The sequence below is a fragment of the Typopeltis vanoorti genome, chromosome 22 (genome assembly GCF_054136105.1).
Source record: "Typopeltis vanoorti isolate ZY-2024b chromosome 22, IOZ_Tvanoo_1.0, whole genome shotgun sequence".
NCBI classification, from domain to species: Eukaryota; Metazoa; Arthropoda; class Arachnida; order Uropygi; family Thelyphonidae; genus Typopeltis; species Typopeltis vanoorti.
In genome coordinates this window covers 87,833,796-87,861,668 of record NC_143570.1, presented here as the reverse complement: position 1 = coordinate 87,861,668, position 27,873 = coordinate 87,833,796, and the positions used below count along the sequence as shown (strand labels likewise).

Below are 27,873 nucleotides of genomic sequence, written 5' to 3'. Positions count from 1 at the left end.
TCTAGGAATGGGAGACTGTTGTTGTTTTCCTCTTTCAAGGTAAGATGGATCCTGCAATGTTGACTGTTTAGATGTGTTAGGAAACTGTCGAGTGCATCTACCAAATGGAGAACACATCATCCACGTAGCATAGCCAGACAGTGGGTTTTTCTGGGGCAGAGTTAAAGGGTTTTTCTACAAAGATCTCCATGAAGAAGTTGGCCGAGGGTGAAGAATCTATGGCTGTCCCCTCTGTAGAATTTTCCTTGCCAAACTAAACAGCCTGAGTTCATAGTGAACCAAAATAGGGATGAGATATTGGGAGGAAATATGGTGAAGTCTAAGGTATCATTTAGTGGGACATCAGTGAATAAGGGAGGGGGGGACATTAAAAGTGACAATTATGTCACTGTGTTTGAGTGCAAGGTTTTCTATACTGGCTTTAAAGTTGGCTGAGGTTTTTTTTTTTTTTTTTTTTTTTTTTTTTTTTTTTTTTTTTTTTTATGTAAAGGTGTGTTCCAGTATATTGTGTGATCACTTTGGGTAATTTCTATGTGGGTGACTGATTCAATGCCATCCACAATGAGATATAATGGCATTTTGTTTATGCATTTTTGTTCCTAGAGTTATAAGGTTTAGTCTAACTTCTACAGGACAAGAAGCCACAGGTCAATTTGGATATTAATTATACAGGAAATGATATGAGGGGAAATATTCAGTTGTTTGCTGATATGCAAAACTGAGTGCAGCAACAATTAATAAAGATGAAAAAATCTTGAAGGATGATTTAAATAGATGAAGTATGGGCAAAGGAAACTGCCACAATCTAGGGTCAAAGTGTAAAGTTACATTTTTGGATGAAAAGATTACCAGCTGTGTACTATGCTAATGGAACTACTGTATGAAACTGACAGGGTTACCCTTGGATATGGATTACTATGCACCAAGCAGCAGCAGGAATAGTCTATAGAATGATTCCTCATGAGGACTGGTTGAAATTTAGTGGGTTACAGATAGCTGATAAGCAGAAAAGGCTGATGTGACACAGAATACAAATTTGTTAAAAAGGTTTTTATTAGTAATTATATGAAGAGCCAAAAGGCTTCAATTCGGTGACATGAACTTAAGTTATGAGATATTACATCCCATATTGTTTCTTAGCCAAATAAGAAACTCAAAGAGTTTCATGCCGAATACAGAAACTATATAAAGTTCAGCGATTCCAAACGTAAGCACATACCTGTATAGTGCAACACCTGACCCATTTGATAGTGCAAACTGAGGTGGAGCAAGCTCCGATCACCCTTACTATGAGTTGCCTCAGTTTGCACTACCAAATGGGTCAGGTGTTGCACTATCCAGGTATATATTTACGCTTGGAATTGCCGAACTTTGTATAGTTTCTGTATTCGGCATGAAACTCTTCGAGTTTCTTATTTGGCTAAGAAACAATATGGGATGTAATATCTGTTAACTTAAATAGGTTTTTATTATTATTATTTATTATTATTCGTGACACCTCCAAGGAGTCTGAAGACTCATCGTGGGAGGTCACCCACTGTACAACTATCCGTCTCCACTACTATACTGAACTTCTACTACCAATCACCTACATCAATGCCATCTACTGCCTACAACCAACACCACTACCACCACATCTAGTATTTTTTTGTCTGTAAATTGCACGTGTTCTGGAGGGCCGATTTGTCTGTATACGGTATGAATGAAAAACCAGAGTTTCCGGGTTTTTCATCCCGTATGAGATCGGCTAACTCGCCCTCAATTGAAAAAGTCCATATAAAGATTCCTCCAGTCATGACGAGAATCGAACTTAGGCCTTTTCCAATCGAAGGGTGCAACGTACTGTAGTTCTTCCAATTGCGCTACAGAGGCGCTTTTAATAGATGCGGAGGAAATTTTTTAGTACGGGATTAGTGGCTGGAGAAACTAGGGTTCGTTTTTGAAAACTTCAAGGATGGTAAGCAATGGTGCAAGAAATAGAATTTTTGTTGCTTGAAGAGAAGCAAATGAGCAGAGTAGGTTACCAGTCTGCTGTGGGCATCTTGGTGAATGAGTTTCAAAGGAAGTATGACAGGTATTGTACAAATGGTGGTTAGTGCTTGGTGAAATGTTTAGGACCTCAGTCTGTAAATTGTGTAATAAACATAACAGCATTAAAAAAAAAAAAAATTCTAAAAGGAGAATTAGTTACCATGCATGATGTTCTGATGCATTGTATTATCTATTATTACATACCATTATGCAATCGGAGGATAATGTATCCATGAATATAGATATAAATTCAAGAAAATGCTTGAATCTTCTGACATTTAAATCAGTTAAATCCTACTTTAAAGTGAAATAATGCTAAAAAAATTTTTTAATGTTTCAAATGAAGTATGCTTCACTCACTGAAGGTTTATCTAGCTCTTAACTTCAGTGGATGCCTCCATGTTCTCACCCCATCTTCCATTTAGCAAAAAATTTCATCAGACAATATCCCATGTTACATCTTGAATGGGAGACTCTTTCAACCGAAGAGTCACTCATACAGGATCTAACAGGAAGCACAACACTGAATAAGAACATACTTGTGCTCCTAGCAATCAAGCTCATTTTATCAGAAAAACATGTCATGTTTAACACAGAAAGGGTAAAATGGAAAACGAGATAATAAGTCTGAGATTTGAATCTGTCATCTGAAACGATGCTATTGAAATAATATGTTTGGGTTATGTATAATATTTTAAACATTAGTATTAAAACTGTGTCCTATGCAAGAAAGTAAATGCACTGCCAACAAAAGTCCAAAGGTTGCAGGCTAACCACCATCAGTGACATAACGCCTGAAGCTAGAGTATTCGTAGAAGGCGATTGGGGCACGCATTCCCAAAAGGAGCAGACACCGTAAGGCAGCGGAGTGACATCACCTCGTCAGGACAAATAGGGAAGCTCCTGTGAATAAGTTTCCAGCATGGAAAGAGGGTGCTAGAAAGGGGGATAAATATGGTTATGCAGGTCTGGTATGCCCCCGTTTTTCTGTTCCTGTTTCCCCTCGTACAGACCAGCAATGACCAGTATCAACTCTCCCGTGGCTGACTAACGCAAGTCCTGCAAGACTATGCACCAGACGATGGCAGATCCAAAATGCAGGCCATCGGTGAACTGTGCCGATGAAAGACAGCAAAGGATGATTTGAGGATTTTAAGATCTTGCTGGACATTCATGATAAGCGAATGTCCAGCAAGAAAGAGTGGCCATTTCAAAACCATTTCAAAACGTGTACTACATGTGGTAGCAGTTTGCAGCAGCAGTGATATCCCACAACAAAGGATGGATTAAAGGGTCTCAACGTCGACACTGCAGAGTGGTAAAGTACTATAACTATTCTTGCTTTATATTGGCAACATTTTGTGAAAGGGAAGGAATAAGAATGTGGCTGAAAGAAGGAGAACTTTAACACATCTTCAGGGACTCTGTAACCTTATTAGACTAGTAGTCTGAGAAACCAAGTATTGTATGGTTCCAAGAATATTGTAAAGGGATTGTTAGTTAATAATTCATAAGTTCAGAACTAAAATAGTGTCCTGTACCATATGCATACCAAATTGTATGTGAATATTATGCTAAATATTTAGTAGATGAATTGTGTATAACAGTGAATTATATGTCTAAAGTGTGAATATTGTGCGTGTGATTTAGATCATTCCTTTAGTATTGCTTTTGCTTGAGGTAGAATGCTAACCTTGTATTGTATCTAATATATTGTAATCCTTTTAGCTATATAATAAATATGTTTTCTTATATAAGCCTATGTGTGATCTAAGCATGAGACTGACTTCACCAAGTCAGTCTCATGCTTAGATTTCAGACCCATGTGTGAGGGGAATACAAACAGTTTATAGTTAATAGGCCATGACTGCAAAGTTAAGATATCTATAGCCTCCTAATTTATTATACAAATTTTGGTGACACTTAATTTCTGGAAAACTTCCTTAGGACAAGAATTTTCTGTCTTTAGGCTCTGGCTGGCACAGCAAATTATGGCTGGCAATTGGGTAGATGAAAATGGGGTCCGAAAGGGGGAGCGGCCCCCAGAGAACTAGTTTATAGATAATCTTAGAAGGCTCTAGAGTAATAATAATAGATAAAATAACAGAAAGTAAAGACATAACACCTATAACATGCCATAAAGAAATTTGTAGACTTCTATCATACCACACTTCTTTCTCTGGTTAACCAGAGTGTGCAGTCCACATACTCAGTCTGTTCTCATAATCTGAATTCCATAATCCTGATATCATCTATGTATCTATTCTTAGCATCCTTTCCACAGCTTCTTTATTCCTTTGGACCCCAAAAGAGCAATTCTGCACATAGTAGTCCAGGTGTAGTCTTATAGTCAAAGTCAAAATCTTGTATTCAAAGCTTTGTCAAGAGGCAAAATCACTTCCTTATATGTCAAGGTTTGCATCAAGACTACAATTATCCTCTCAGCTGCAATTTTTGCTATGTGACCTTTTGAACTTCAAATTCCTATCGACTATTAAGCCAAGATCCCTGGCATCATCAGTTTATTTTACATAACCCCACTATTATATCCACTGGAAATCTCATCATGCCAATGTGCATAACTTTACACTCACTAACATTAAACTGACAGCCATTTTCATCTACCCAATTTCCAGCCTATTGAAATCATTCTGTAAGTGCTGGATACTAGTAGCATCTCTGATTGCCCTGACTATCTTCGCATCATCGGTTGGCAAACAACTGCACATCTGTTAGAACCATTCCTTAACGGCATCAATGTATAGACTGAACAACAATAGCCCAAGGATTGAATCCTGAGAAACATTACAGATTACCTTGAATGTGGAAGATTCACAGCCACCAAGAGTTTATGCAACAGCCTTTCATGTGGGATCCTATCAAATGCCTTAGCAAAATCCAATATATATCCAACATCATGTTGGTCGTATGTTGGATTTTGATGATGTTGGATATATATCCAACACCATCATATATCTATTCCCTTTATCCAATTCAGCCATAACATTGTTATAAAATGAGCAAATTGCCAAAACTTGACCTTCCTTCAATAAATCTATGCTGTTTATCACAGAGTATAGCTTGTCTGTCTACCCATTTATGAGAGTTCTTACCAACTTCTCTAAAATCTTCACTATTACATCAGAGATAATGGCAGGTCAGTAGTTACATCAAACAACCCTTGTACAATGGTACATCATATATTTCTTCCATTCTTATGGTATCAACTCATATAAACATGTCAAAGGCCTAGCCAATTCAGCTGAACATGCCTTTAGTATCCGTACCTATTGCCAAATCCAGGTTACACAACAGCCCTTCTACTTCGTTCTCATGCACCTCTAATTGTTCATCCAATGTAATAATAGCACCATGCACATACATCTGATTGATATATCTTGGACAACTGAGCACTTTTTAATTGAAAAATTTCATTAGCTTCTGACACTACAGTAAATTTGAAAGATAAAGGGTGAATTCATGTTTATTTGGGATAAATCATAAAAGCTACAGATGAACAAATAGAAGAAATGAATAAAGGATACAGCTAGGCTGAATAGGCTTTGCAGAGGACGAAAGATTTCTTTAAACCTGATATTACCATTAGTTCGAAAGGAAAAACTTTCAATCACTGTATCTTACCTGTAATTACATATGACAGCAAGCATGGAACTTAAAATATAACTCACAAAATGAAAGTTACTCAGAGATGACAAGAGTGCAGGATGCATGTGAGTAGGAAATGAATGGAGATTTAATTCATAGAATGAAAAATAAAATGCTAGAGTGCTTGCATGGAAGAACAAAAGAGTGACTATTGCAATTAAGCAAGGTGAAAGAATGGATGAGATGATGTGATAGTGGTTACAAATGACCTGAGAGGTAGTATGAATTAAATCTCAGATCTTTTGATACCCATGCTTGAGAGTGTATGACAGAAAAGTGTGAGAGGTAAGATAGTAAGCATGTTACCCAGATATGATAATAAATATTTGAGAAGCGCATCAACAAATGGCATTCTTTTGTATGGCAGAATAAATTAGGAGCAAGGACAAGGAGAGGCATTCCCTAGATGTTAGGAATGGAGGCGATGAGTGAGACAGTGAGTGTTGGATTACTGCATGGAAGATGAGCAAACTGGGGAATGCATTGCCTGATAGGGTAGTGAGAGCATAAATTAGTAAATGAGTTTAAGGAATGGTAGGACAGATTGCTGTTTAAGGTTTTGCATGCTTTCAGTATCTGTCATGAGCCTTCCCATGACCGAGATACTGAATAATAACAATATTTGATACTTATAAATCTTAATTTATTAATCTTGTGTTGTCAATCCTTTGCAACAATATATTTGAATGCAGACTGGACTATTTTGATAGCATTATGGTAGAGAAGGCCATCTTCACCCTTAAAGGAGAATAGCAATGAGACTGTCTAAGTATGAAATATTCATTTTAAAAATTTTATGGAATTTACAACCGTGTTAAAAAACTTTTTTTATTATCCCAACGTTTAGATCTTCACATCGAGATCATCTGGAGCGTACATACGTATACAGAACAAGCTGAGTTACATCATTAACTGTAAGCTAGAGATACAATGATTTGATCACATATTATTCTACTGGCATGACCTCTAGTGGAAAAAAATATATGTATAAAAAAATATAAAAAATTTTTTAAATGAATTCTGATCACCGTGTAACCCTAAAAGAAAAGTATGAAATATCTTCTATGGGGAATGTTTGACAAAGGAAGAGAACAAATGAAATATGCTGTCATGGTATTGATTGGAAATGTAAGGAAAGGAAATCATCCATCATTATGATAGTGAACAACCCAAGATAAAAACTAATCACTCAATTATGGAATGTTGAAAAAGTCAAACACTGTGATTTGGTAAGTGAATATCTATGCCAGACCTGATCATATATCCTAGAAATTTCAAGAGTGACTACACAAGTTCCTCTATACCTTTCCACTGCTTACATTCAAAAAGAGGACAACAACAGCTGGGAGCTCTGCAGTAGACTGAAGATCAGTAGTGATGGAATTCATACTGACAATCACAAATTAATTGGTAGGTTTCCAAATTATGAAGAAGTTGGCTATTATGAACTTTTCCATTATTTTTTTTAGAGAACTAAATGAATACAATGGAAAAATGCTCCCTCTTGTAGATGTTAGATGAACATGAAAGATTTTAAGATGGAATACATGTTAATTCGGAAACAAATTGTCAGTATTCAATATTCTCCTGGTGTCTATCAACATACTAGGGGTGGCATGCAGTACACTGTTCTTCGTAAACTGCAGAAGTCAGAAAAGAAGAAGAACCAGAGTCAGACTTATCTTCAGGTCATGGTACAATGGTAAGAATACTATTGTAAAATGGAAGTCCATTGCAGTTCACCATTTGCGAGTCCAGACACAGAATATATTGTCAATATATTTGAGCTAAAACTTTCAGGTTTACAGCAGTAGATTTTGCATCATTAGAAGGCACTACTGAATGCTCAATTAGTCAGGGTTTGGTAGCCCAAGGCTGTCAAAGTTATAAATACTGAATATATCACCACCATATCTGAACCAAACTTTGTAGTTTTAGCTGAGTATAATCATAATACACCTAATGCAATGCAAAAACTAAATATCATTAGCACCCTTAAAATAAATTTTAAAAAAATTTTGCTTTCCAACTCTCTCTTTACACACACACACACACACACACATATATATATATATATATATATATATATATGAGAGAGAACAGTCCTTACATATACAATACTTGATACAAACACAATTTAAGAAGCCTGTAAGGTGATAACTAAACACTAATCTTTAAGGAAAGATGACCTAAAAATCTCCTGACTACAAATGACCATTGTAGTCCCAACCAGGCATTCAACTTAAATACTTGATCTGTAACTGATTTAATTTATTCCAATAAACATGACTCAAAGAGATCAAACCAAACATAATGAAGATTACAAAATAACAATTATCAATTGAAAAAAGTTTTGTATGGTCAACCAGTACACATAGTCTTCTTAAAAGTAAAGTACGACCATTTTTTCAGCACAAAGGTTGGCATCAGATAACATTGCAGTTATCTCATGCATTAGGCATCTTAACAATGCTTTGCTGATTATTTGCATTTCCTCCAGTAATATAAAACTCATAATATAATAATGCTTGCAATAACAGACGTTGTGTGCAGAGTATTATATTAATGCAAGTGAAAATAAAAAAATAAAAAGAAAATCCCAAATCTTACTTGTAAAGCTAATGTATAACTTTATAACAAACATACTATAAATGGTATAATCATATGTTCACCATGGCCTGCCACAGCAAAGTAACTTGATCTCCTCGACATTCTGATAGGGTAGTTAATCCTATCTGCATAGTATCTTATGGCTGTAAGTTGTGGTGTTATGGGTGGTTTGTGTGTTTTGAAGGATGAAAAAACCTGCCACTTCTGTATTAGACTGGCTAACTCATTAAAAGTGGAAAGTCCAAATAAAGGTTCTTCATTGAACCCAGTTCTTTCTAACCAAAGAGCATTATCAAAATCAAACAGGCTTGGAAAACTATTTAGCTCACAATGAATTGTAATGATTCATTGTGATCAACATGATTAAATCTTGAACAAAATTATAAACAAACAACAACAAAAAAATTGCCATGTCCACCTCTTTTATACACACATTTACATAATATATGAGTGTCTTTTATAGATTCTCTCTAAATGTTTTAATATAAAATTTGTGTGAAAAGGAGAAATTAGCTTATTTATAACTTTATTCAATTTTAAATACAGTGCCTGTATAATAGTTTGTATCTTATCTTTAAGTAGAAACCATCAAACGTTTCGTTTAAACTTAAGACGGCCAGATTTTCTTCAGGGAATGACCCAGACTTAAAGATATCCATGTGCGTGTATTGTGATGGGGGGGGGGGGGATAAACATTAAATTTTAAAATGTGTTCCATCTTATAATGCATTAGTTTTTCAAGAAGAACATTTCAAATTCTTCGTGGATAACTAAGCTGTGAGGTAAAAAATAATGCAGATTTCCTCGTCTGATTGAAAATTCACAATATTTTAAGCTATGATTTTTTGACGGCGAGAGATCGATTCCACTCCCCTATATACCTTTCGTCTTACATTTAGCATGTAATGACAAGTGTCACTGGAATCAGCTGTAGGACGCCTAAAGTGGTCCCTTATACGTAATCAGCTCGAGACTGTAATCGAAACATGTTATGCGAAGTTCTAACAAATGTTTCGTTTTCACGAAATCGAAGTTTTGACAGTTAGGATTATCAAAACGCACAATTTTTCTCCATATTACCCTGCATAAACCGATTTTGTTTTTTTAGCTATATATAGCTTTAAGAATGCTACGATAGCGACATACACATCTAATTATATAATGAAAGATGCGGTAGTACTAGAAGGATTAATAGCATATAGTTGAATTAAAAAAAGGTAAAATATACTTGCCGTGTGATTTACGCCCCACATAAACACACTTAAAAGGGGCTCGTTGGCTCTAAACACTTTTGTTTTCTGATGCTTTGGTTTTAGATGTTTTTTCTTCACTTTTAAGCTGCTACCTTTAAGGGATAACCCAGCACCAGTGGATGCCATAACTGCTTAATGCAGGTAACAGGAGCAGCAGGTCGAAATGACTAGATCGTTAAAGGACACTCAAAAATACCCACTATTGTTGGGATATTATATCACGTACTATTGCATTTCTATAATCTACATTGTGAACACATAAACAGCATCATCTGTCCTACTATACCCCCTCCCCCGATATCTCAATATCAATGGCTGCTACCAAACATTAACATTGACACTTCTATCACTACACTGGTCATGGAATTAATTCATGATACTGGTTAGTCACGTGAATGCAATAGTTTACATAACGTTTCACTAGATGGTGCCACAGACCAACGAGAACATCAATGTGTGAGAAGTATCGAAGTTTGACGCTATGCGAACCAATGTATCAATTAAAATTGTGCTTTTTCAATAGCAAACAGTAGCATAGCACAACTGATATGATATACGATTTTTTTACATGACAGAAATGAAAAAATTAAAGACAGTCAAGTCAGTTTTTAAGGACACATATTTACTGAAAAATTTTCAATAAACAGTTCTGATTGTGATTCAGTGTGTTGCTTTCAGTAAATACTTTAAGAAACGCTACCTTATACGAAGATATCGTTTCTTAAACTAAATTTAACTAGTATATTTTATGTCCTCCCCCAGAGTCACAACAATTTACTGCAGAAAACGCATCGATTTGCCAAACGTTAGAGAACCTTATTCTAAGGACTGTGTCATCTGAAGTTAGTTACCGTTTTAGTTAAGCATTGTAGTGATCTCATACCACAAGAAAATCATCTGCCATTTAGAAAGTGTAATAAATTTCAGAAGACAAAAAGAATTTTATAAAAATCGATGCCATAGTCGGATTTCTTTCCACAACTTCGCCGGAATAAAACGAAGACCTTTTCACTCAGCCATGAAGATGGACGTATTTTTTATATCCCCCTCCCTTTTTACTCTTATATTAGGAGACGAATAAAGAAGCCGTGGAAAGAAAGCAAAGATAATATCGGGATTATAGAATATAGATTACAGAGAGAGAGAGAGAGAGAGAGAGTATGTGGACTGCAGACACTGGCAACCTGAGAATATGACAGAAATCTATAAACTTCTGAAAGGGTTATAGGTTATTAACTGAAAACATTTTTCGTTATATGGAAGGTGGGGAAAAGGTAAGGGGGATATCCATAGAAATTAACGCTGTATGCGGTTAAGAAAGGAGCGAAAGATAGATATTTTTCTCACTGAATTGGAAAAACTTTGCTGTTGAAGTAGTGAATGCATCCAGCAAGAATGAATTTAAGAGAAAATATGACATCATATATGGGTGATCTACAGCCTTTTTCGATTAGTCCTTGACTCCTTGGAAGTAGCTTCTGCTGTTGGTAATAATAATAATAATAATAATAATAATAATAATAATAATAATAATAATAATAATAATAATAATAATCCTCCCGAAGGAACACGGCCTTGTCGTGGCGGTGGGGCTTGCGAGCTTCAGTGATGTTGAGAGCTATTCTGGCGGTTGCATAGCTGCCAGCAGGGTCACCCTTATCAGACAGGTCTCAACCGAGGAGCCAGAGTAACAGTGTTCCATCCCCCATCTTAATGGTTAAAAGGAAGAAGAGATCCATACCAGATCAGTCGACGTCAGGGTCATCAAGGACTCCTTCAGATGTTGGGGATCCTGGCCATCAGGCGACAAGTGGGCTACACGACCCAACTCTCCATGCTGGGCAATCAGGGCAGGAAGCTGAAAAGCGGCTGGAAGAAACCAAACTTAAAAACCGGACTGTAGAAGAAAACAGAGAAATTATGAAATGTTTTTGCAGATCATTTCATAATTTTTCACAACACCAGAAAAACGAGGTTTCAGAAAGCGTTTGCATTTAAATTGGAAACAAAAATTCCCAGAATCTGCAATAACAGAATAAAGACTTATGAATCAAAAGAATTTCATTTTCCGTAAAAAAATATTTACTGAACTTAAGCTACAAGAGTTATGTAATAAACCAACAACTCCAGTAACAGAAAAACATCAGGAGGTAGCTATATCAAACTTTGGAATTCAACTCAGTAAACATCAAGCTGACGACATACCTCAGAATGTTTTATCAGAAGGGCAGTGTAAAATGAAGTCAGGGATATTAGAACATATGAACTCCATAAATGACGGTATAAACTACCACCATTAAGAGCTTTACAAAAATCTAAGCTAAAACAACTCCTCTTAGACGAGTTTCAATTATAGAAAATTCTATAATTGAAACCATCGCAACCAACAGTATAAAGGAAACAAATCAGCTCCTATACAGTACAGCCTATATCATTTCAGTGAAGCTTGGTCGCAAACCAACAGAGCAAAAGCCGAGGATGAAACAATCTGTACCATAGAAAATCCGGTTAGACCGAAAGGTCAACAGGCTTCGAGCTGATCTAAGCAACTTAAAGAGTATTAAATGGATAAGAATCCTATATTGTTACATAGCCAGTAAGTGAAACTCAAGATCGAGAACTACTACGATCTATGAGTTTCAATGCCGAAAAACTATCTGCGAAGGCAATTCGAAGCAAAGGTGGAGCAAGATCCCACACTATTCTTGGTATTCTCTCATAATGTAAAACACAGCTCCTAGGAGATGTAATACTGTCATTACATTATAAGGAGAGGTCACTACCCAGACCGGTTTCAACCTTTTGAGGTCTCATCAGTGAGTAGGTAGACCTGGAAAATATCAAAAAATATCAAACCTTAGTGCAAGAACTTACATACCTTCACTATACGAATGCCATAAAGGTGTGCTTGTATTTTGTAATTAAAATAAAAAGCCAAACCGCTAGTTTTCTGGCAATTTAATAGATATTAAATGGATAAGAATCCTATATTGTTATATAGCCAGTAAGTGAAACTCAAGATCGAGAACTACGATTTATGAGTTTCGATGCCGAAAAACTATCGGCGAGGCAATTCGAAGCAAAAGTGGAGCAAGCTCCCACACTATTCTTGGTATTCTCTCATAATGTAAAACACAGCTTCTAGGAGATGTAATACTGTCATTACATTATGAGGAGAGATCACTACCCAGACCGGTTTCAACCTTTTTTGATTACAAAATACAAGCACACCTTTATGGCATTCGTATAGTGAAGGTATGTAAGTTCTTTTCACTAAGCTTTGATATTTTCCGGGTCTACCTACTCACTGATGAGACCTCAAAAAAGGTTGAAACCGGTCTGGGTTTCCTCTCCTCATAATGTAATGACAGTATTACATCTCCTAGGAGCTGTGTTTTACATTATGAGAGAATACCAAGAATAGTGAGGGATCTTGCTCCACCTTTGCTTCGAATTGCCTTCGCCGATAGTTTTTCGGCATTGACACTCATAGATCTTAGTTCTCGATCTTGAGTTTCACGTACTGGCTATATAACAATATAGGATTCTTATCCATTTAATATCTATTAAACTGCCAGAAAACTAGCCGTTTGGCTTTTTATTTTAATTACAACTTAAAGAGTTTTAAAGAAGGACGGTTGAAAAATAATAACATCAAAAACAAACTGATTAACACATATAATTCGGCCAACAAAACAATTGCTGAAGTTACCGAAGAGCTAAAACAAAGAATTACAGCGACTGCACAGAAAATTGAAAGATATGAAGCAAGAATAAAGCGATATGTACAAAATATGCAATTTTGGCAGTTCTTTCAGTCTCTCCAGAGGAATACAAATGCAAACCATCATTCACCCGGAAAAGAAGAAACACGCAAATTTTGGAAGTCAATCTGGGATAACCCTATTGAACACAATAAAGATGCTTCGTGGATTAAGGAAATAGAATCAGAAATGAAACAAAAACAAATGCAAAATGTCATTATCACTAATGAAATGGTCAGTGCTCAAGCTAGAAAATTAAAAAAAATGGAGTGCACCTGGAAAGACGAACTACATGGATTTTGGTTAAAACATCTAACCAGTCTACATGAACTAATGGCACAACAATTTAATTATTTGTTGCAGTCAGGCTCAGTGGAGGACTGGATCATATCTGGGCACACTTTTCTCTTCATGAAGGATAAGGATAAGGGTGCAAACCCAAGTAACTATCGTCCAGTAACATGCCTGCCAACTATGCTTAAGCTGTTCACTGCAATCATAGCAAATTCCATATACCACTACTTATCCGATTTATCCGTTTGAACAAAAAGGCAATTTTCAAATATCTAGAGGAACAAAAGACCAGATCCTTATTAATAAAATGATTCTCAGAAACTCAAAAAGACGAAAAACTAATTTAAACATGGCATGGATAGACTACAAGAAAGCATTCGATTCCCTCCTACACTCCTGTATCCTAAAATCACTAAATATTTTTGGAATTACCAAAAACATATGTTCGTTTCTGGCTACTGCTATGAAATCATGGGAAAAAACATTAATAGTGAATAATGAACGATTTGGAGATATCAGCATTAAACGTGAAATTTTCCAAGGTGATTCCCTGTCACCATTGCTCTTCAACGTTTCTTTGATACCTTTGTCTATGATTCTGAAGAAAACAAAACTTGGATATGAAATTCCTAAATGTAATATTAAAATTTTCCATCTGTTGTATATGGATGACTTGAAGCTATATGGAAAATCGGCCCAGCAAATAGATTCCTTATTGAACACAGTTCGTATTTTCAGTCAGAATATCAAAATGGGATTTGGTTTAGATAAATACGCAATTTTATCTATTAAACGAGGAAAAATTAATGACACTAGCCATTTAAATTTTAAACAAGAGAAATATATAAAAGCAATTTCAGCTGACGAACACTATAAATACCTAGGAATATTAGAAGCCAATGATATTCTCCACTCGAAAGTTAAACAACAGGCTGCATCAGAATACATTAAAAGAGTTAGAAATATTCTGAAAACAAAACTAAATGGATTAAACACAATTAGAGCAATGAATTCTTGAGCTATACCAGTGATCTAATACACAGCTAACATAATAAATTGGACAAAAGAAGACCTGGATAAACCAGATCGCAAAACTAGAAAACTAATGACTATGCATCATGCATTACATCCACGAAGTGATGTTGACCGATTGTACCCACCGAGGAGAATAGGTGGACGGGGTCTGCTGACTGTGGAAGAAGAAGAAATTGATTTAAGAAATTACATCGACAATAGCTCTGAGCAGCCAATGCTTCAAGCAATTACACAAGAGTGCCTTCTAAAAGCAACAGCAAACAAATCCGATTACAAAAAGGAAAAACAAAATATCGGATATATGCGCTGGAAAAATAAACCCTCGAATTGCCAATTTCTTCACGATTCTGATGACAAAATTGATGTGAACAAGACATGGCAATGGCTACATCACGGATACATTAAAAAAGAAACAGAAGAATTTATTCTAGCTGCTCAAGAACAGGCATTACAAACTAATGCAATCAAAGCAAAAATTTTCAACATCAATAATAACAGCAAATGCAGATTATGCGATCAGAAAGATGAAGACTGTAGAACATCTAATCAGTGCCTGCAGCGAAATATCTCAAAGTGACTGTAAATACCGCCATGATCAAGTGGCCAAAATAGTTCATTGGCATGTATGCAAAAAATATGGCTTTCCTACTTCTGATAACTGGTGGTAGCATAAAATAGACACTGTATTGGAAAACGAATCAGCAAAAATTCTCTGAGACTCTAGAATACAAACTGATCGGCATTTGGAACACAATAGATGTGCCATCACAATTATCGAAAATTGACAGGTTTGGATTATCGATATTGCAGTACCCAGTGATAACAACATTAATAACAAAGAACAGGAAAAAATTACTAAATATCGAGATCTGGCAATCGAAGTTGGCCGACTGTGGCTTAAACATGCCAAAGTCATCCCAATAGTTATCTTCGGTGCACTTGGCGCAACTTCAAAGAAGCTGTCCAACTATTTACAGCAATTAAAACTCAATGAAGTGTCCCCATATGACCTACAAAAAAACAGCATTACATTTAACAGTTCATATTTTAGGATGCTACCTGACGGAGTATTCTTAGATTCTTGGGTAGAATCCAGTGGCGGCTCGTACATAAGCACTGTGACACTGCAGCATCCCCAAGGAAAAAATTAAAAAAATTAAAATTTGTTTCTGTTTATAAATAATAACAATGCTTACAACATTATATAAATGCAGTACGAGATGTTAAAGGTTACAGCTTATGTTTTGGCATTGATTGAATAGTTAATAATTGGAATTGTTCGATTAACGCTTTAGATTACGAAACAAATGCACTGCGATTTAATGCCGATAGTTTGCGCTTGTCATTGCACGTTACATCATTCCCAACTGTAACTGCTCAAACGGCAGTGTATTTTTAGTATGCTTACGCGCGCCTTCTTTATGTGAGATATTATTATTATTCCTGACACCTCCAAGGAGTCCAAAGACTCATCGCGGGAGGACACCTACTGTACAACACACCAAACATATGAAACGTTTTTATTGGCGCGTGTTCGTGGTGAACTATTTTTTTATAAATCTTATTTTATTTTGTTAAAATAACATATAATTATTTATTTATTATAGATACAAGGCCGAATTATGACGAGTGTCACTGTTGAAAATATGAAAAAGAATTACATTTTTTCAATTATCGTTACACGAAACAAATACACTGCGATCTAATGTCGATATTCGTTTGCACTTGTCGTTGCTATTGATACGAAACTTTTATTATTGGTGTTCATTCGTGGTGAGGATGAAATATTTTTAATAAAGCAATTTTTAATAGTAAATTAATTTATTAATAAATTCGTTACTGATTAGGGGAAAAAAAGTTTTTTTTTTTTTTTTTTTTTTTGTATATGCAGCACCCCCGCTTAAAATTTTCACTGGCCGCCACTGGTAGAATCTGAATTGTTCTGAATCACCAGTCAAATTTTTATTTATATGGTATATGTTTTGACTGTGTATCAATTATGTGAATAAAATAATAATAATAATAATAATAATAATAATAATAATAATAATAATAATAATAATAATAATAATAATAATATATATATTTTTTTTATGTATATATATATAATAATTTTTTTTTAAACATTTTATTATGTCTCAGTATAAATTACATACAATAATAATATTTACAATATTTACAATAAGGTTTATACAGAATTTTTGAATTCAGAATATAATAAAAATAATAATTTTTTTTTTTTTTTTTTTTTTTTTTTTTTTTTATAAACGACTTAATTGTATTTACAATGAAAATGATAAGGTTTACTATCACACAGAGTATCTGCACACACACAATGAAAAACATATTATCTTTTCTGTACAGTACGAAAATTCGATATACAAAATGCAGAGTACATTTTATAAATATGAATATACATTTTTTTAAACTAGCTAAATATGGATTGGCACCAATGTGCACACAATTCACGATACAATGCAGTAATGCAGCATACACACACAGTTCAATAATAATAATAATAATTTTTTTTTTTACATTTTATTATATCTCAGTATAAGTTACATACAATAATAATATTTACAGTATTTACAATAAGGATTATACAGAATTTTTTTTTTTTTTTTTTATGTCTCAGATGAATTGCATAAATAGTTGCTGTAGTAATTATATGTATATAATATTTATAACGCATTACAAGTGTGTATAGCAGATACTTGAAAGTTAGTAATTTTCTTCCTCGAAGCTTAGCAGAGCTTATCTGAGGAAGATAATAGATGACAGAGGGTGGTGGTTTCATGGTTGTGTTCCTATAGTGGTCACAAGCCAAGTGTTGATTTTACTGTTTGTTGGTACGTTCTTGAAGGACTTCGACTGCTATTACAGTTTAACTTTTTTTTTTTTTGTACAAATAGGGTTGGATTTAGACATGGTATGTTTGTTTCTTTGTGTTCTTGTTGTGGTGGTTTTTTGAGAGGGGGGTTGCCGTGGTTTGTGTGTGTGTGTGTGTATGTGTGGTGGGGGAGAGAGAAACAGGAATTGCTCTAATTTTCATTCTCGCTATAATATTTATATAGTGCCTGTTTCAGCTCTCTGTACGTTCCTAAGTTTCTGTTGTCGAACGGCAGTTTGTTTATCATGTCAGGTACGTAGAAGTTTCGGGTGGCTTTGCCGTTGTGATTGTTGTACTTATATGTTATGTAGCTTGTTGACTGTGGTCTTGTTATTTGATATGTTGTTCTGGTTACTCTATATATTGGGCTGTAGTAGTGTTTTAACATGACTGTGTAGTGGCGTAAGTGTTTCACCTTAAATATTTTGTGTTTTGTCCATGCTTCCTGCATAAGAGTGGGTTGTTCCCAGAATATCAGTTTTATCATTTTATCTTGCAACCATTGTAGCCTGTTAAGTCTGTAGTCTGCGCAGAATGCGTATGATGTGATTGCATATCTTAAAATGTTTTCACATAATGCTTTATAGATTAGTATTTTTATGTGGGTTGGGGCAATGTCTTTTAATCTGTATAGTTTGCTTGCTATTATCCTAAGCTTGGTATGTAGGTAGTTTGTATGGCTATTCCAACTTTGATCTGCATCGAAGTGAAGTCCAAGGTAGCGTGTTGTTTTCACCTGTGTGATGGTTGTGATTTCAGGTTCTGCACCTTGTGTATAGGAGGATGAATGTTTGATAGTGAGATATTTAGTTTCTATGGGCAGGGTTTGGGGGTTTTTGAATATCATTAGCTTTGTTTTTCCAGGGTTTATATATATCTCGTTTTCGGTTAACCAGTTAGTGATTTGATTGATGTCGTGTTGCATATTTTTGTAAGCATGGCAGTGTCGTCTGCATACTGGAAGATTTTACTTTTTAGGGGGAGTTGGCTTATGTCGTGTGTGTATATGTTAAATAGAATGGGAGATAGGACAGCTCCTTGCGGTACTCCACAGGTTACATGTAACCTGTGGAGTACCGCAGGTTACATGTACCTCTTTGCTGTGTGCTGATCCTATACGTGTGATGTGCTTTCTGTTTTTCGTGTATGCTTTAAACCACTGGAGTAGACGACCTCCAATTCCGATATGGGTAAGTTTCGTTAACAAGGTTTTATGTGTTAGTGTGTCAAATGCTTTTGTTAGGTCAATGAATACCACTAATATTGTTCTGTTTTTATCCAATGCAGCGTTTATTAGATCTGTGAAATCTTCCAGGAGTGTTGCTGTTCCTTTATTTTTTTGAAAGCCATATTGTGTTTTGTGTATGATTTGAAATTTTTCAACGTATGTGGAGAGTTTCTGATGTACAATGCGCTCCATGATTTGGTTGATTACAGGCAGCGTGGCGATAGGTCTGTAATTACTTATTATGTTTCTTTTTCCCTGTTTGTGTATGGGTGTGATTAATGCGGTCTTCAGTGTTTCAGGTATGTGTCCCGTTTCGAAGATTTTATTTAACAGTTTTTGTATAACTGGAAGTAGGTCGGTTGAGTGTTTCTTGATGTCTTTTGGTCTGATTCCGTCTATCCCCAGTCCTTTGTTAGGATTAATTTGTTGAATTGCCAGTGATAGTTCTTCTTTTGTTACTGTGAGGAACCACATCGACTGGGTTGCTCGTGGACCTAGTGGAGAATGTTCGTTTGTGTGAGGAAAGGTTGTTTCTTGTAGCTTTTGGACAGAGTTCACGAAGTGCTGATTAAAGTTGTTTGCCAACTGTTTTGAGGGATTTGGAGTCGCAGGCAAAGCTATGTTTTATTGTTTCTGAGGCAGTGGTTCTGTATATTGTCCAGCATTTCATTAATCAGGTGCCAGGTTTCCTTTATGTCATTCTGAGCTGTTGTTAATTTGTTGCTATAATAGTTTCTTTTTGCCGTTCTAATCTGGGTTGTTAGGAGATTCCGTTTTCTTTTGTATTCAGTTTTTAAAGCGATATTGTTTGGCGACTTCTTAAGTTGTTTCCATAGGGCATCTTTTCTTTGTATGTCTGTTAGTATGTTGTCTGTTATCCATGGATTTTGTTTCGTTTGGGGGCGTATTTTTATTTTTGTTAATGCTTTGTTATATATTTTGTTAAATGCAAGTTTAAGATTATTATATACAGCTTCAGCAGAGTCTAAAGATGCTATCTGCATCCAGTCTGTTTTTCTGATTTCATCGTTCACTATTGCTTCGTTTACAATGCTATGATACTGTTTTGTAGTCTCAGTGATTTTTATGGGTTCTGGTTCAGTGTGTAACTGCAATGCTGTGAAATAATGGTCTGCTAGTTTGCATGTTATGAAGGCTGTTGTGTGGCTGTTTGGAGGGGCCCTTATATTTATATGATCAATGCAGGTTGAGGTTGTTGTGTTTCAGACTATGTCTTCTCGTGTATACGACTGTATGGATGGGGTTAGGTTATATGCCGATAATAGGTCTAGGTATTGTTCTGTGTTGTTATTTATGTTCCTAATGTTTATATTAATGTCTCCTATTATTATCAAGTATTTTGAGGTGCCTACTTTCGTGGCTGAAAGCCATAATAACTCACACCCATGAGAGACATCAGATGCTGTAGCAAATAAATGCGGTGTGTGGGCAGCCGTGAGGAGCAGAATAATTCGTTGATATTCATCTTAAATTGCTGGAAGTTATAATATTCCTTTGAAAATGCTTTACAAAAGAGGATGTCCCCATCCCTGAGGTGGGTAGAAAGAAAGATGACTGAGAGTAGCATGTTCGGCAAATATGCAGTTCGAGTGTAATGGAATGCTGAGCAGCAGTTATTCGAACTCTTGTGGATTTGGTAAATAAGGTAGGCATAATGGATGCTAGTTAGACTGAACAGCGGCCATAGAAATATCTGTAGAAGAGACACAAGAAAGTGGATGAAGAGTCTTCAAGCGATTTATTATTAATCAACCGAATAGCCCTTTATCTGTGTATCATCAAGAATTTTTAGGAAATTTCTAAGTACACCACCCTAAACATGTGAGAAGTAAACCAATGTTGGCCAGATATAGGATTTATGTAAAATAAGTAACTGGTCAGAAGAAAAGTACTGTAAAGGAGTGAATTAAAGAGTAAGTGACGGTCTGAGACAAGAGATTTAATCTTGACTATTGAACTGAGCATTATCAAAAGTAAGTGACAAAGATATCAATCTTTTTCTGTGAAATAAAAAGCAAAAGTGTGTTTTGTAAGAATTCAAGTTAACTATATTGTGTTCACCCAATCATTGATACTGTGTTCAGGTAACTTATTACCTATTCTCTTGAAGCTTGAGGTTGTTGTGTGCACTGCAAAACTTGTCACACACATACTGGACATTAAATTACAAACTTTTATTTAAACTTTTGCCCGAACTACAGCACATATGCGGTTTGGCATAGATTCCACAAGATATTGGATTACATTGACGTCTACAACAAACAAAGTATTCACCAGACAGTCCTTTAACTGGCTCGGATTTAAGAGAAGAGGACTTTATTCTGGGATCTGCTATACTAACATGCCCCATTCATTCTCAATGGGCTTCATATCCGGACGATGCGATGACCAGAAAAGATGACCGAGATGGCTGCCATGCTCGACGAACCACTGTTGAACAATTCTTCCGCCACTGATAGTACCGTTGTCCATGATACAACTGCCACCTTCTGGATAAAACATCAACTTTTCAGGATGGACTTGATCGGCAAATAATGTTCCGATATTCCTTGGACCAGATCGGATCGTCTAGCAATACCAGGGACATGTTTTACCAACAGAACCTGCCCCCACCATGACACCACTCCAAAACCTTCAGTTGGGTTCACAAGGAAAGCTAGATTCATCGCTTCTTACCGACCTCGCCAAACATTGGCCTATCGTCGGTACAGAATAACATGCATATTAATTGCTTTGGCCACATGAGTTTTTCCAGTGTCCAATCACAATGTTCCTGACACCACTTTAGACGAACCTTCCGGTTCTTCACAGAAGTCAGTGGTTTCTTATAGGCGTGCGACTGCCAATACAGATCCTCTTCAATTCCCTGCTCATAGTTCTGTGAAATATGGGTTGGGAACAGCCTTCATGAAATGCTTGGTCTACAAACAGGAAGTTCTGTTTGTTTATTATAGCCTTCTCATACGACAGCAATCTCATTTCTGACAGACTGTCATGAGAACAGTTGCGCTTCTTAAACAAGAAATGTGGATTATTTTCCCACTGATTAAACACTTACAAGGTCTTGCCTTTTGAGAAATCAGTCAGATCTACTGATTTCGCGACTCCAGTCAAACGGGATCCCACAATAATAGATAAAGAGCTTAATCTAACTCTGAAGGATCCTTTATTTTTCCCATTATGATCAATACTACTGACAATTACTGACCAGCAGAATTCTTAAATAGTTGCCTAAAACAGGTATAATGCAGGTTATCAAGTATTTTGCATACACGCTGCATAAGCGGTGTGTATGAAAATATATACCTATGCAGCGTTTACATATATTTGCATATTTATTATTATTATTATTCGTGGCACCTCCAAGGAGTCCGAAGACTCATCGCGGGAGGACACCTACAAATGTCTCAACCACTACACCGAAAACCTCTACTACGAATCATCTCCATCAACGCCATCTACCGCCCACCTCCACCACTACCACAACTAGTATTTTTTGTCTGTAAATTACGTGTGTTCTGAAGGGCTGATTTGTCTGTATGCGGAATGAAAAACCCGAGTTTCTGGGGGAAAAAACCCTGGTAAACCCTACTAATGTGTAAAAGTAGAATGAGTAGCGAGTGCTATCATTGGCAAACCTACGAATGCGATGTGCAGTCACTGAGAGAAGATAGTTCATAAAAATCAGGGAGACCATAGGTGAAAAGACAGTACAGAGAAACGCTTGCATTAACAGGAAAATCTGAAACGAGAACTGCACCATCCACCATTACATTTAGGGAGCAATCTGAGGAAAAACTAATAATCCAATTACACAAGAATTAAGTGAATCCATATGATGGTAATTTATTCAGAAACCATCTATTCCAGACTTTATCAAAATCCTTGGAGAACTTCAGTGTAGGTTACTTTAAATTTTCCATGGAATAAGTTCAGAATTGCACGATGAAGGCTAAAAGAATTCCAGTGGATCTAGACAACCCAAATTCATACTAAGTAGATGACTGTTTTTCGAATTGAAGAAGAGGACTGTTGATAACCTTCCCCAATATTTTGGACAAAGCTCAGACGACGACAGTAGATCAATACACATTTATAACTTTTTTGGGAAATGGTTGCATAAGGGCTTCCTTATAAAGTATAGGAATGGATGCCAACTAAAGTGAATAGATGTTGAAGTTCATGTGTTAGTCTAGGAGTATATCTCTTGTGCACAATAGGTTGGATTCTAACAAGACCAAATCTGTGTTTTCCAAGTTTTACAAGATACTGCTGATGCCATTCTCGCAGACGGTAACAAGAAGCATGTGATGCAATGTTCTTGTTCCTGCAATGCAATACTTGCCTACGCCAGAGATCAAGTAACTCTGGAACGGATTGAAAAAAGGCTTAGAAAAATGTTCCTCTAGCCGGCAACTAGAATAGAACCTCGGACGGTCGTTCTTAGAGGCCTAGCCCTGTAGAAGCAAACACAATTTACAATACAGGGATACACAGCCTTTGCGGGAGAGCACTCTACTCCCCTCCGCTACATACTTCAACATCTCCCTTACTATTTAATTATCCTACTGCACACAACTACATCAATGCCATCTACCGCCCATTGCCAACTATATTTTTTGTCTGTAAATTGCTTGTGTTGTGATGGCAGATTTGCCTGTACGCTGTATTATTAGTGAGGTCTTTTAATTCACAAACAAAGCCAAGACGCTCATCTATCATGATGCGCACACTTATCTACACAAACATGCAACTGGACATCAGCAACCTGGTCATCAACTGGCTAAATAAAAACGGAATACACAGAAACTCGGAAAAAAATATAATTAATACATCAAAAACCAACATAAACCAAGTATCTCACTGTCCGGTATCTACCCTCATATCGTGCAGTCATCGATCCTACTAAAACACAACTATTACAAGTGTCAATACAACGCAATACCTCGGACTGCACTTCGATGTTGAGCTAAAGTGGAAAAGACAGTAAACTATCTCCAAAACAAACTCCGGATAATGGCTAGTAATATAAAAAAGGCATAAATCCCAGGTCCATGAAAACATTAATTTTTACCCAATAAGAAGTAAAATAGTGGTAGATAATAAAATATTAGAACAAATAAATACTTTAAGATATCTGGAATGCGATTTTTCATATGAAGGTGGAAAAGATATAGACATATAGAGGTTGCAAAGAAATGCAATCAATGCAAAAATTTTGAATATTAATAATAACAGCAAATTCAGATTATGCAATCTGATAGATAAGACTATATAATATCTCATCAGTGCCTGCAGGAAGATAGCATAAACTGATTATATATGCCGCCATTATTAAGTGGCCAAAGTAATTCATTGGCATGTACGTTAAAAAAAAAAAAAAACGTGGTTTTTCCTACTTATGATAATTGGTGGAAGCATAAATTAGAGACATATTAGAAGACGAAATAGCGAAAATTCTCTGGGATTTTGGAATTCAAATATTGATCGGCATTTTGTACCCAATATTGAACATGGACAAGTTTGGATTATTAACATCGCAGTCCCCACCAAAACAACTTTTATAATTCTTTGTTGTTGGAGAGTCTCTTATCCAACAACAAAGAATTGAAAAAAAAGTACTAAATATCGAGATCTGGCAGTCAAAGTTGGCCAGATGTGGCTTAAATCAATCAATTTGTAAGAAGCTGACCAAGTATTATAAGAATTAAACATCAATGAATTGACCACATATGCTCTGTCAAAAACGATATTACTTGAAACAATCCATTATTTTTACGGTTATTTGGAACGGTTCATATTTTACGACGCTACTTGACAAACTATTCTTAGATTCTTGGGTAGAATCTGAATTGTTCTGTATCAACAATCAAACTGCTGTTTAAATGATATCTTGTTTTCACTGTGTATCAGTTATGTGAATAAAGTAATAATTTTTTTTAACATTTTATTATTTCTCAGATAAATTACATACATTATATGAACACAATTATGCATAAAAATGCTTTCTATAATAATAATAACTATTTACAACATATATTATTATAATATTCATAATGATGATTATTACAGATGTTTCTTTGCAATTTTACACTCTATATATACAATATTAATGGATATAATCACTCTATATTGCATACTTTTGTTACAGTTATTACATACATTACATACATTTCATTACATATGATACATTACTTACATTTGTTTACATATGATACTTACATTACTTACATTTGTTTACATATAATACATACATTACATACATTGTTTTACATGTGATACGTACATTACATGCATTTGGTTACATATGATACGTCTTGGATGAGAGCTAATTTCTCTGCTTTCATCCTCGAAGCTTATATGGAAGATCTGAGGATGACACTAGTTGGTTATTATTTATTGTTTTTTTTTCTGTGTTGGAAAGCTACGAAATCTATGATTGAGAAATTCGCGTGCACACACACGCACGCACGCATGAACTCTTTTCAGGCTATTGTAGTTTGTAAGGTTTCTGTATTCAAAAGGTAATTTGTTTATCATGTCTGGGATGTAGAGGTTTCGCGTGGCCTTTCCGTAGTGATTATGTATTTATATGTGATATAATTAGTTGTCTGAGATCTTGTTATACGGTATGTATTTCTGACTGTCCTGTAGTTCGCATCGAAATAATGTTTTAGCAAAGCTACATACTGACATAAATGTTTTGCTGTCAGTATTTTGTGTACTCACATTGCAATGCATATAAGGACGTTATTTTCGTTTTTGTTCCCAAAAGATCAGTTTTATCATTTTGTTCTGTAGCGACATTAATCTATTTAATTTGTAGGATGCGCAGAAAGCATACGTTGTTATAGCGTATCTTAGTATATTTTGGCATAGTGCTTTGTATATTTGTGTTTTTAGGCATATGGGAACTATGTCTTTTAACCAGTAGAGTTTGCCACTTATTGTTCGGAGTTGTTGTGTAGATGGTTTATGTGGCTATTCCAGTTCATATCTGCATCGAAGTAAATTCCACGGTATTGTATTGTTTCAACCTGAGTGATTGTAGTGGTTTTGCTGTTCTGTGTGTTGTTTATGTTGGAAAGTGGATGTTGGATGGTTATATATTTGTTATCAACTGGTCGAGTCAGTGGATTTCTCAATATCATTAATTTTGTCTTTTCTGAGTTTAGGTGTATGGAGTTTTTCGTGAGCCAGTCTATGATCAGATTTATGTCATGTTGCATATTTGTTTGGGCTATGCTTGCGTTATTATGGATGGATATTATTGCTGTATCATCTGCGTATTATAATATCTTACCTTTGAGTGGTAACTGATTAATATCGTGCGTGTAAATGTTGAATAGAGTTGGGGAGAGTACAGCTCCCTGTGGCACTCCACAGGTTACTGGTGGCTCTCTGCTTCGGTTTGACCCGATACGTGTGATATCTTTCTATTTTGAAGGTAGTTTGTAAACCACCTTCAAAATAAAAGGCCCGTCTATTCCAACATGCCTCAGCTTTTCTAACAAGGTTTGATGCGTGAGTGTATCGAATGCGTTAGTTAGATCAATAAAGACTACCATGGCAATTTTGTTTTTGTCTAAGGCGGTATTAATTACGTCTGTAAAGTCTTCCAAAAGAGATGTTGTTCCCTTATTTTTCTGAAAACCATATTGTGTTTTGGGGATATTATGAAAGGTCTCTGTGTATGCTGTGAGTTTCTTCAGTATGATCCGCTCCATAATTTGATTGATAATTGGTAATGTTGCCATGGGTATGTAATTGCTGATTAAATTTCTTTTTCCTTGTTTGTATATGTGTGTGATTATGGCGGTCTTTAGCATACTTGATATCTGTCCTGTTTTAAACATTTTATTTATTAGTTTTAGTAGGATAGGACTTAAACTAGCTGCATGTTGCTTTATATCTTTAGGTCTTATACCACAAATTCCTGGGCCTTTGTTTGGTTTGATTTGATGTATTGCTGAGAGAAGTTCTGCTTCTTTTATGGTTGGGAACCATAATGTCTGTTTTGATTGTGGTCCAAGTGGAGGGTCACGTTTTGTGATTAGGGGAATATTTCTGTGCAGTTCTTGGATGAAGTCTGCAAAGTATTGGTTAAAGTCAATTGCTGGTTGTTGGATAGGTTTTGTATCTTTCATGAAGCTGTGTTTTATGGTTTCGGAGGCGGTGGTGTTGGGAACACAATCTAGCATCTCATTGATCAGATGCCAGGTTTGTTTCATGTTGTTTTGTGCAGAGGTTAGTTTCTCTCTGTAGTAGCTTCTTTTTTGCATTTCTGATTTGTGTTGTAAGGCGATTCCTTGTTATATTCAGTTTTTAAAGCTGTGTTATTTGGATATCGCTTTAATTCTTTCCATAAAGCGTCCTTTCTGTGTATTTCTAGGATTAAGTTTTGTGTTATCGAAGGATTTTGTGTTGTTTTTCAACGAATTCGGACTTTCTTTGTAGCTTTCTTATATATTTCCTCCAGTGTGAGTTTAATGTTGTTGTTGTATAAGATATCTGCTGAATCTGATGCCAGGTGTTACCAGTCTGTTTTTCTTATTTCGTGGTTGACTGTTTCTTCGTCTATTATTGTTTTCTGTCGTTTTTCTTCTGTGGGACATTGCATGGGTATTGTCTTGGTGTGCAGGTTTAGAGCGGTGAAGTAATGGTCACTTTATGACTGATGCAGTGTAACTGTTTGGTGGTGCTCGGACGTTTACATGATCTAGACAGAAGGCAGTGATAGTATTTCCGAATATTTCTTCTCTAGTACATGATGTTATTTTTGGTATTAGATTATACATGGATAGCGTGTCTAGGTATTGTACAGTGTTGTTCTGGTTTTCGTTTGCAATATTTATGTTTATGTCGCCAATTATCATTAGGTATTCAGTTGAGCATATTTCTTGGCGACATTATAATAATAATAATAATAATATTTTTTTAAATATTTATTGATTGCTAAAATATTTATACATACAATAAACATCTTGTGTGACATTGCATCTTATAATTTTACAGAGTTCACCACTAAGTGCTGCAATTCCTACATTGGATTTCAATTAAATTTTTTTTTAATAATACTTT

At 35.6% G+C, this 27,873-nt stretch overlaps 1 protein-coding gene across 1 annotated transcript in view; it reads right to left on the bottom strand.

The window, feature by feature from the left end:
- LOC150094548 (phosphatidylinositol 5-phosphate 4-kinase type-2 alpha-like) overlaps nucleotides 1-9,917 on the bottom strand; it is a 174,903-nt gene extending 164,986 nt beyond the window's left edge. The window contains exon 1 of the mRNA XM_090412392.1: nucleotides 9,540-9,917. Within this exon, the coding sequence (XP_090268518.1) occupies nucleotides 9,540-9,686 (147 nt within the window). The 5' untranslated portion in view covers nucleotides 9,687-9,917. The remainder of the gene's footprint in view (nucleotides 1-9,539) is intronic.
- Between the last annotated feature and the right edge of the window lie 17,956 nt (nucleotides 9,918-27,873).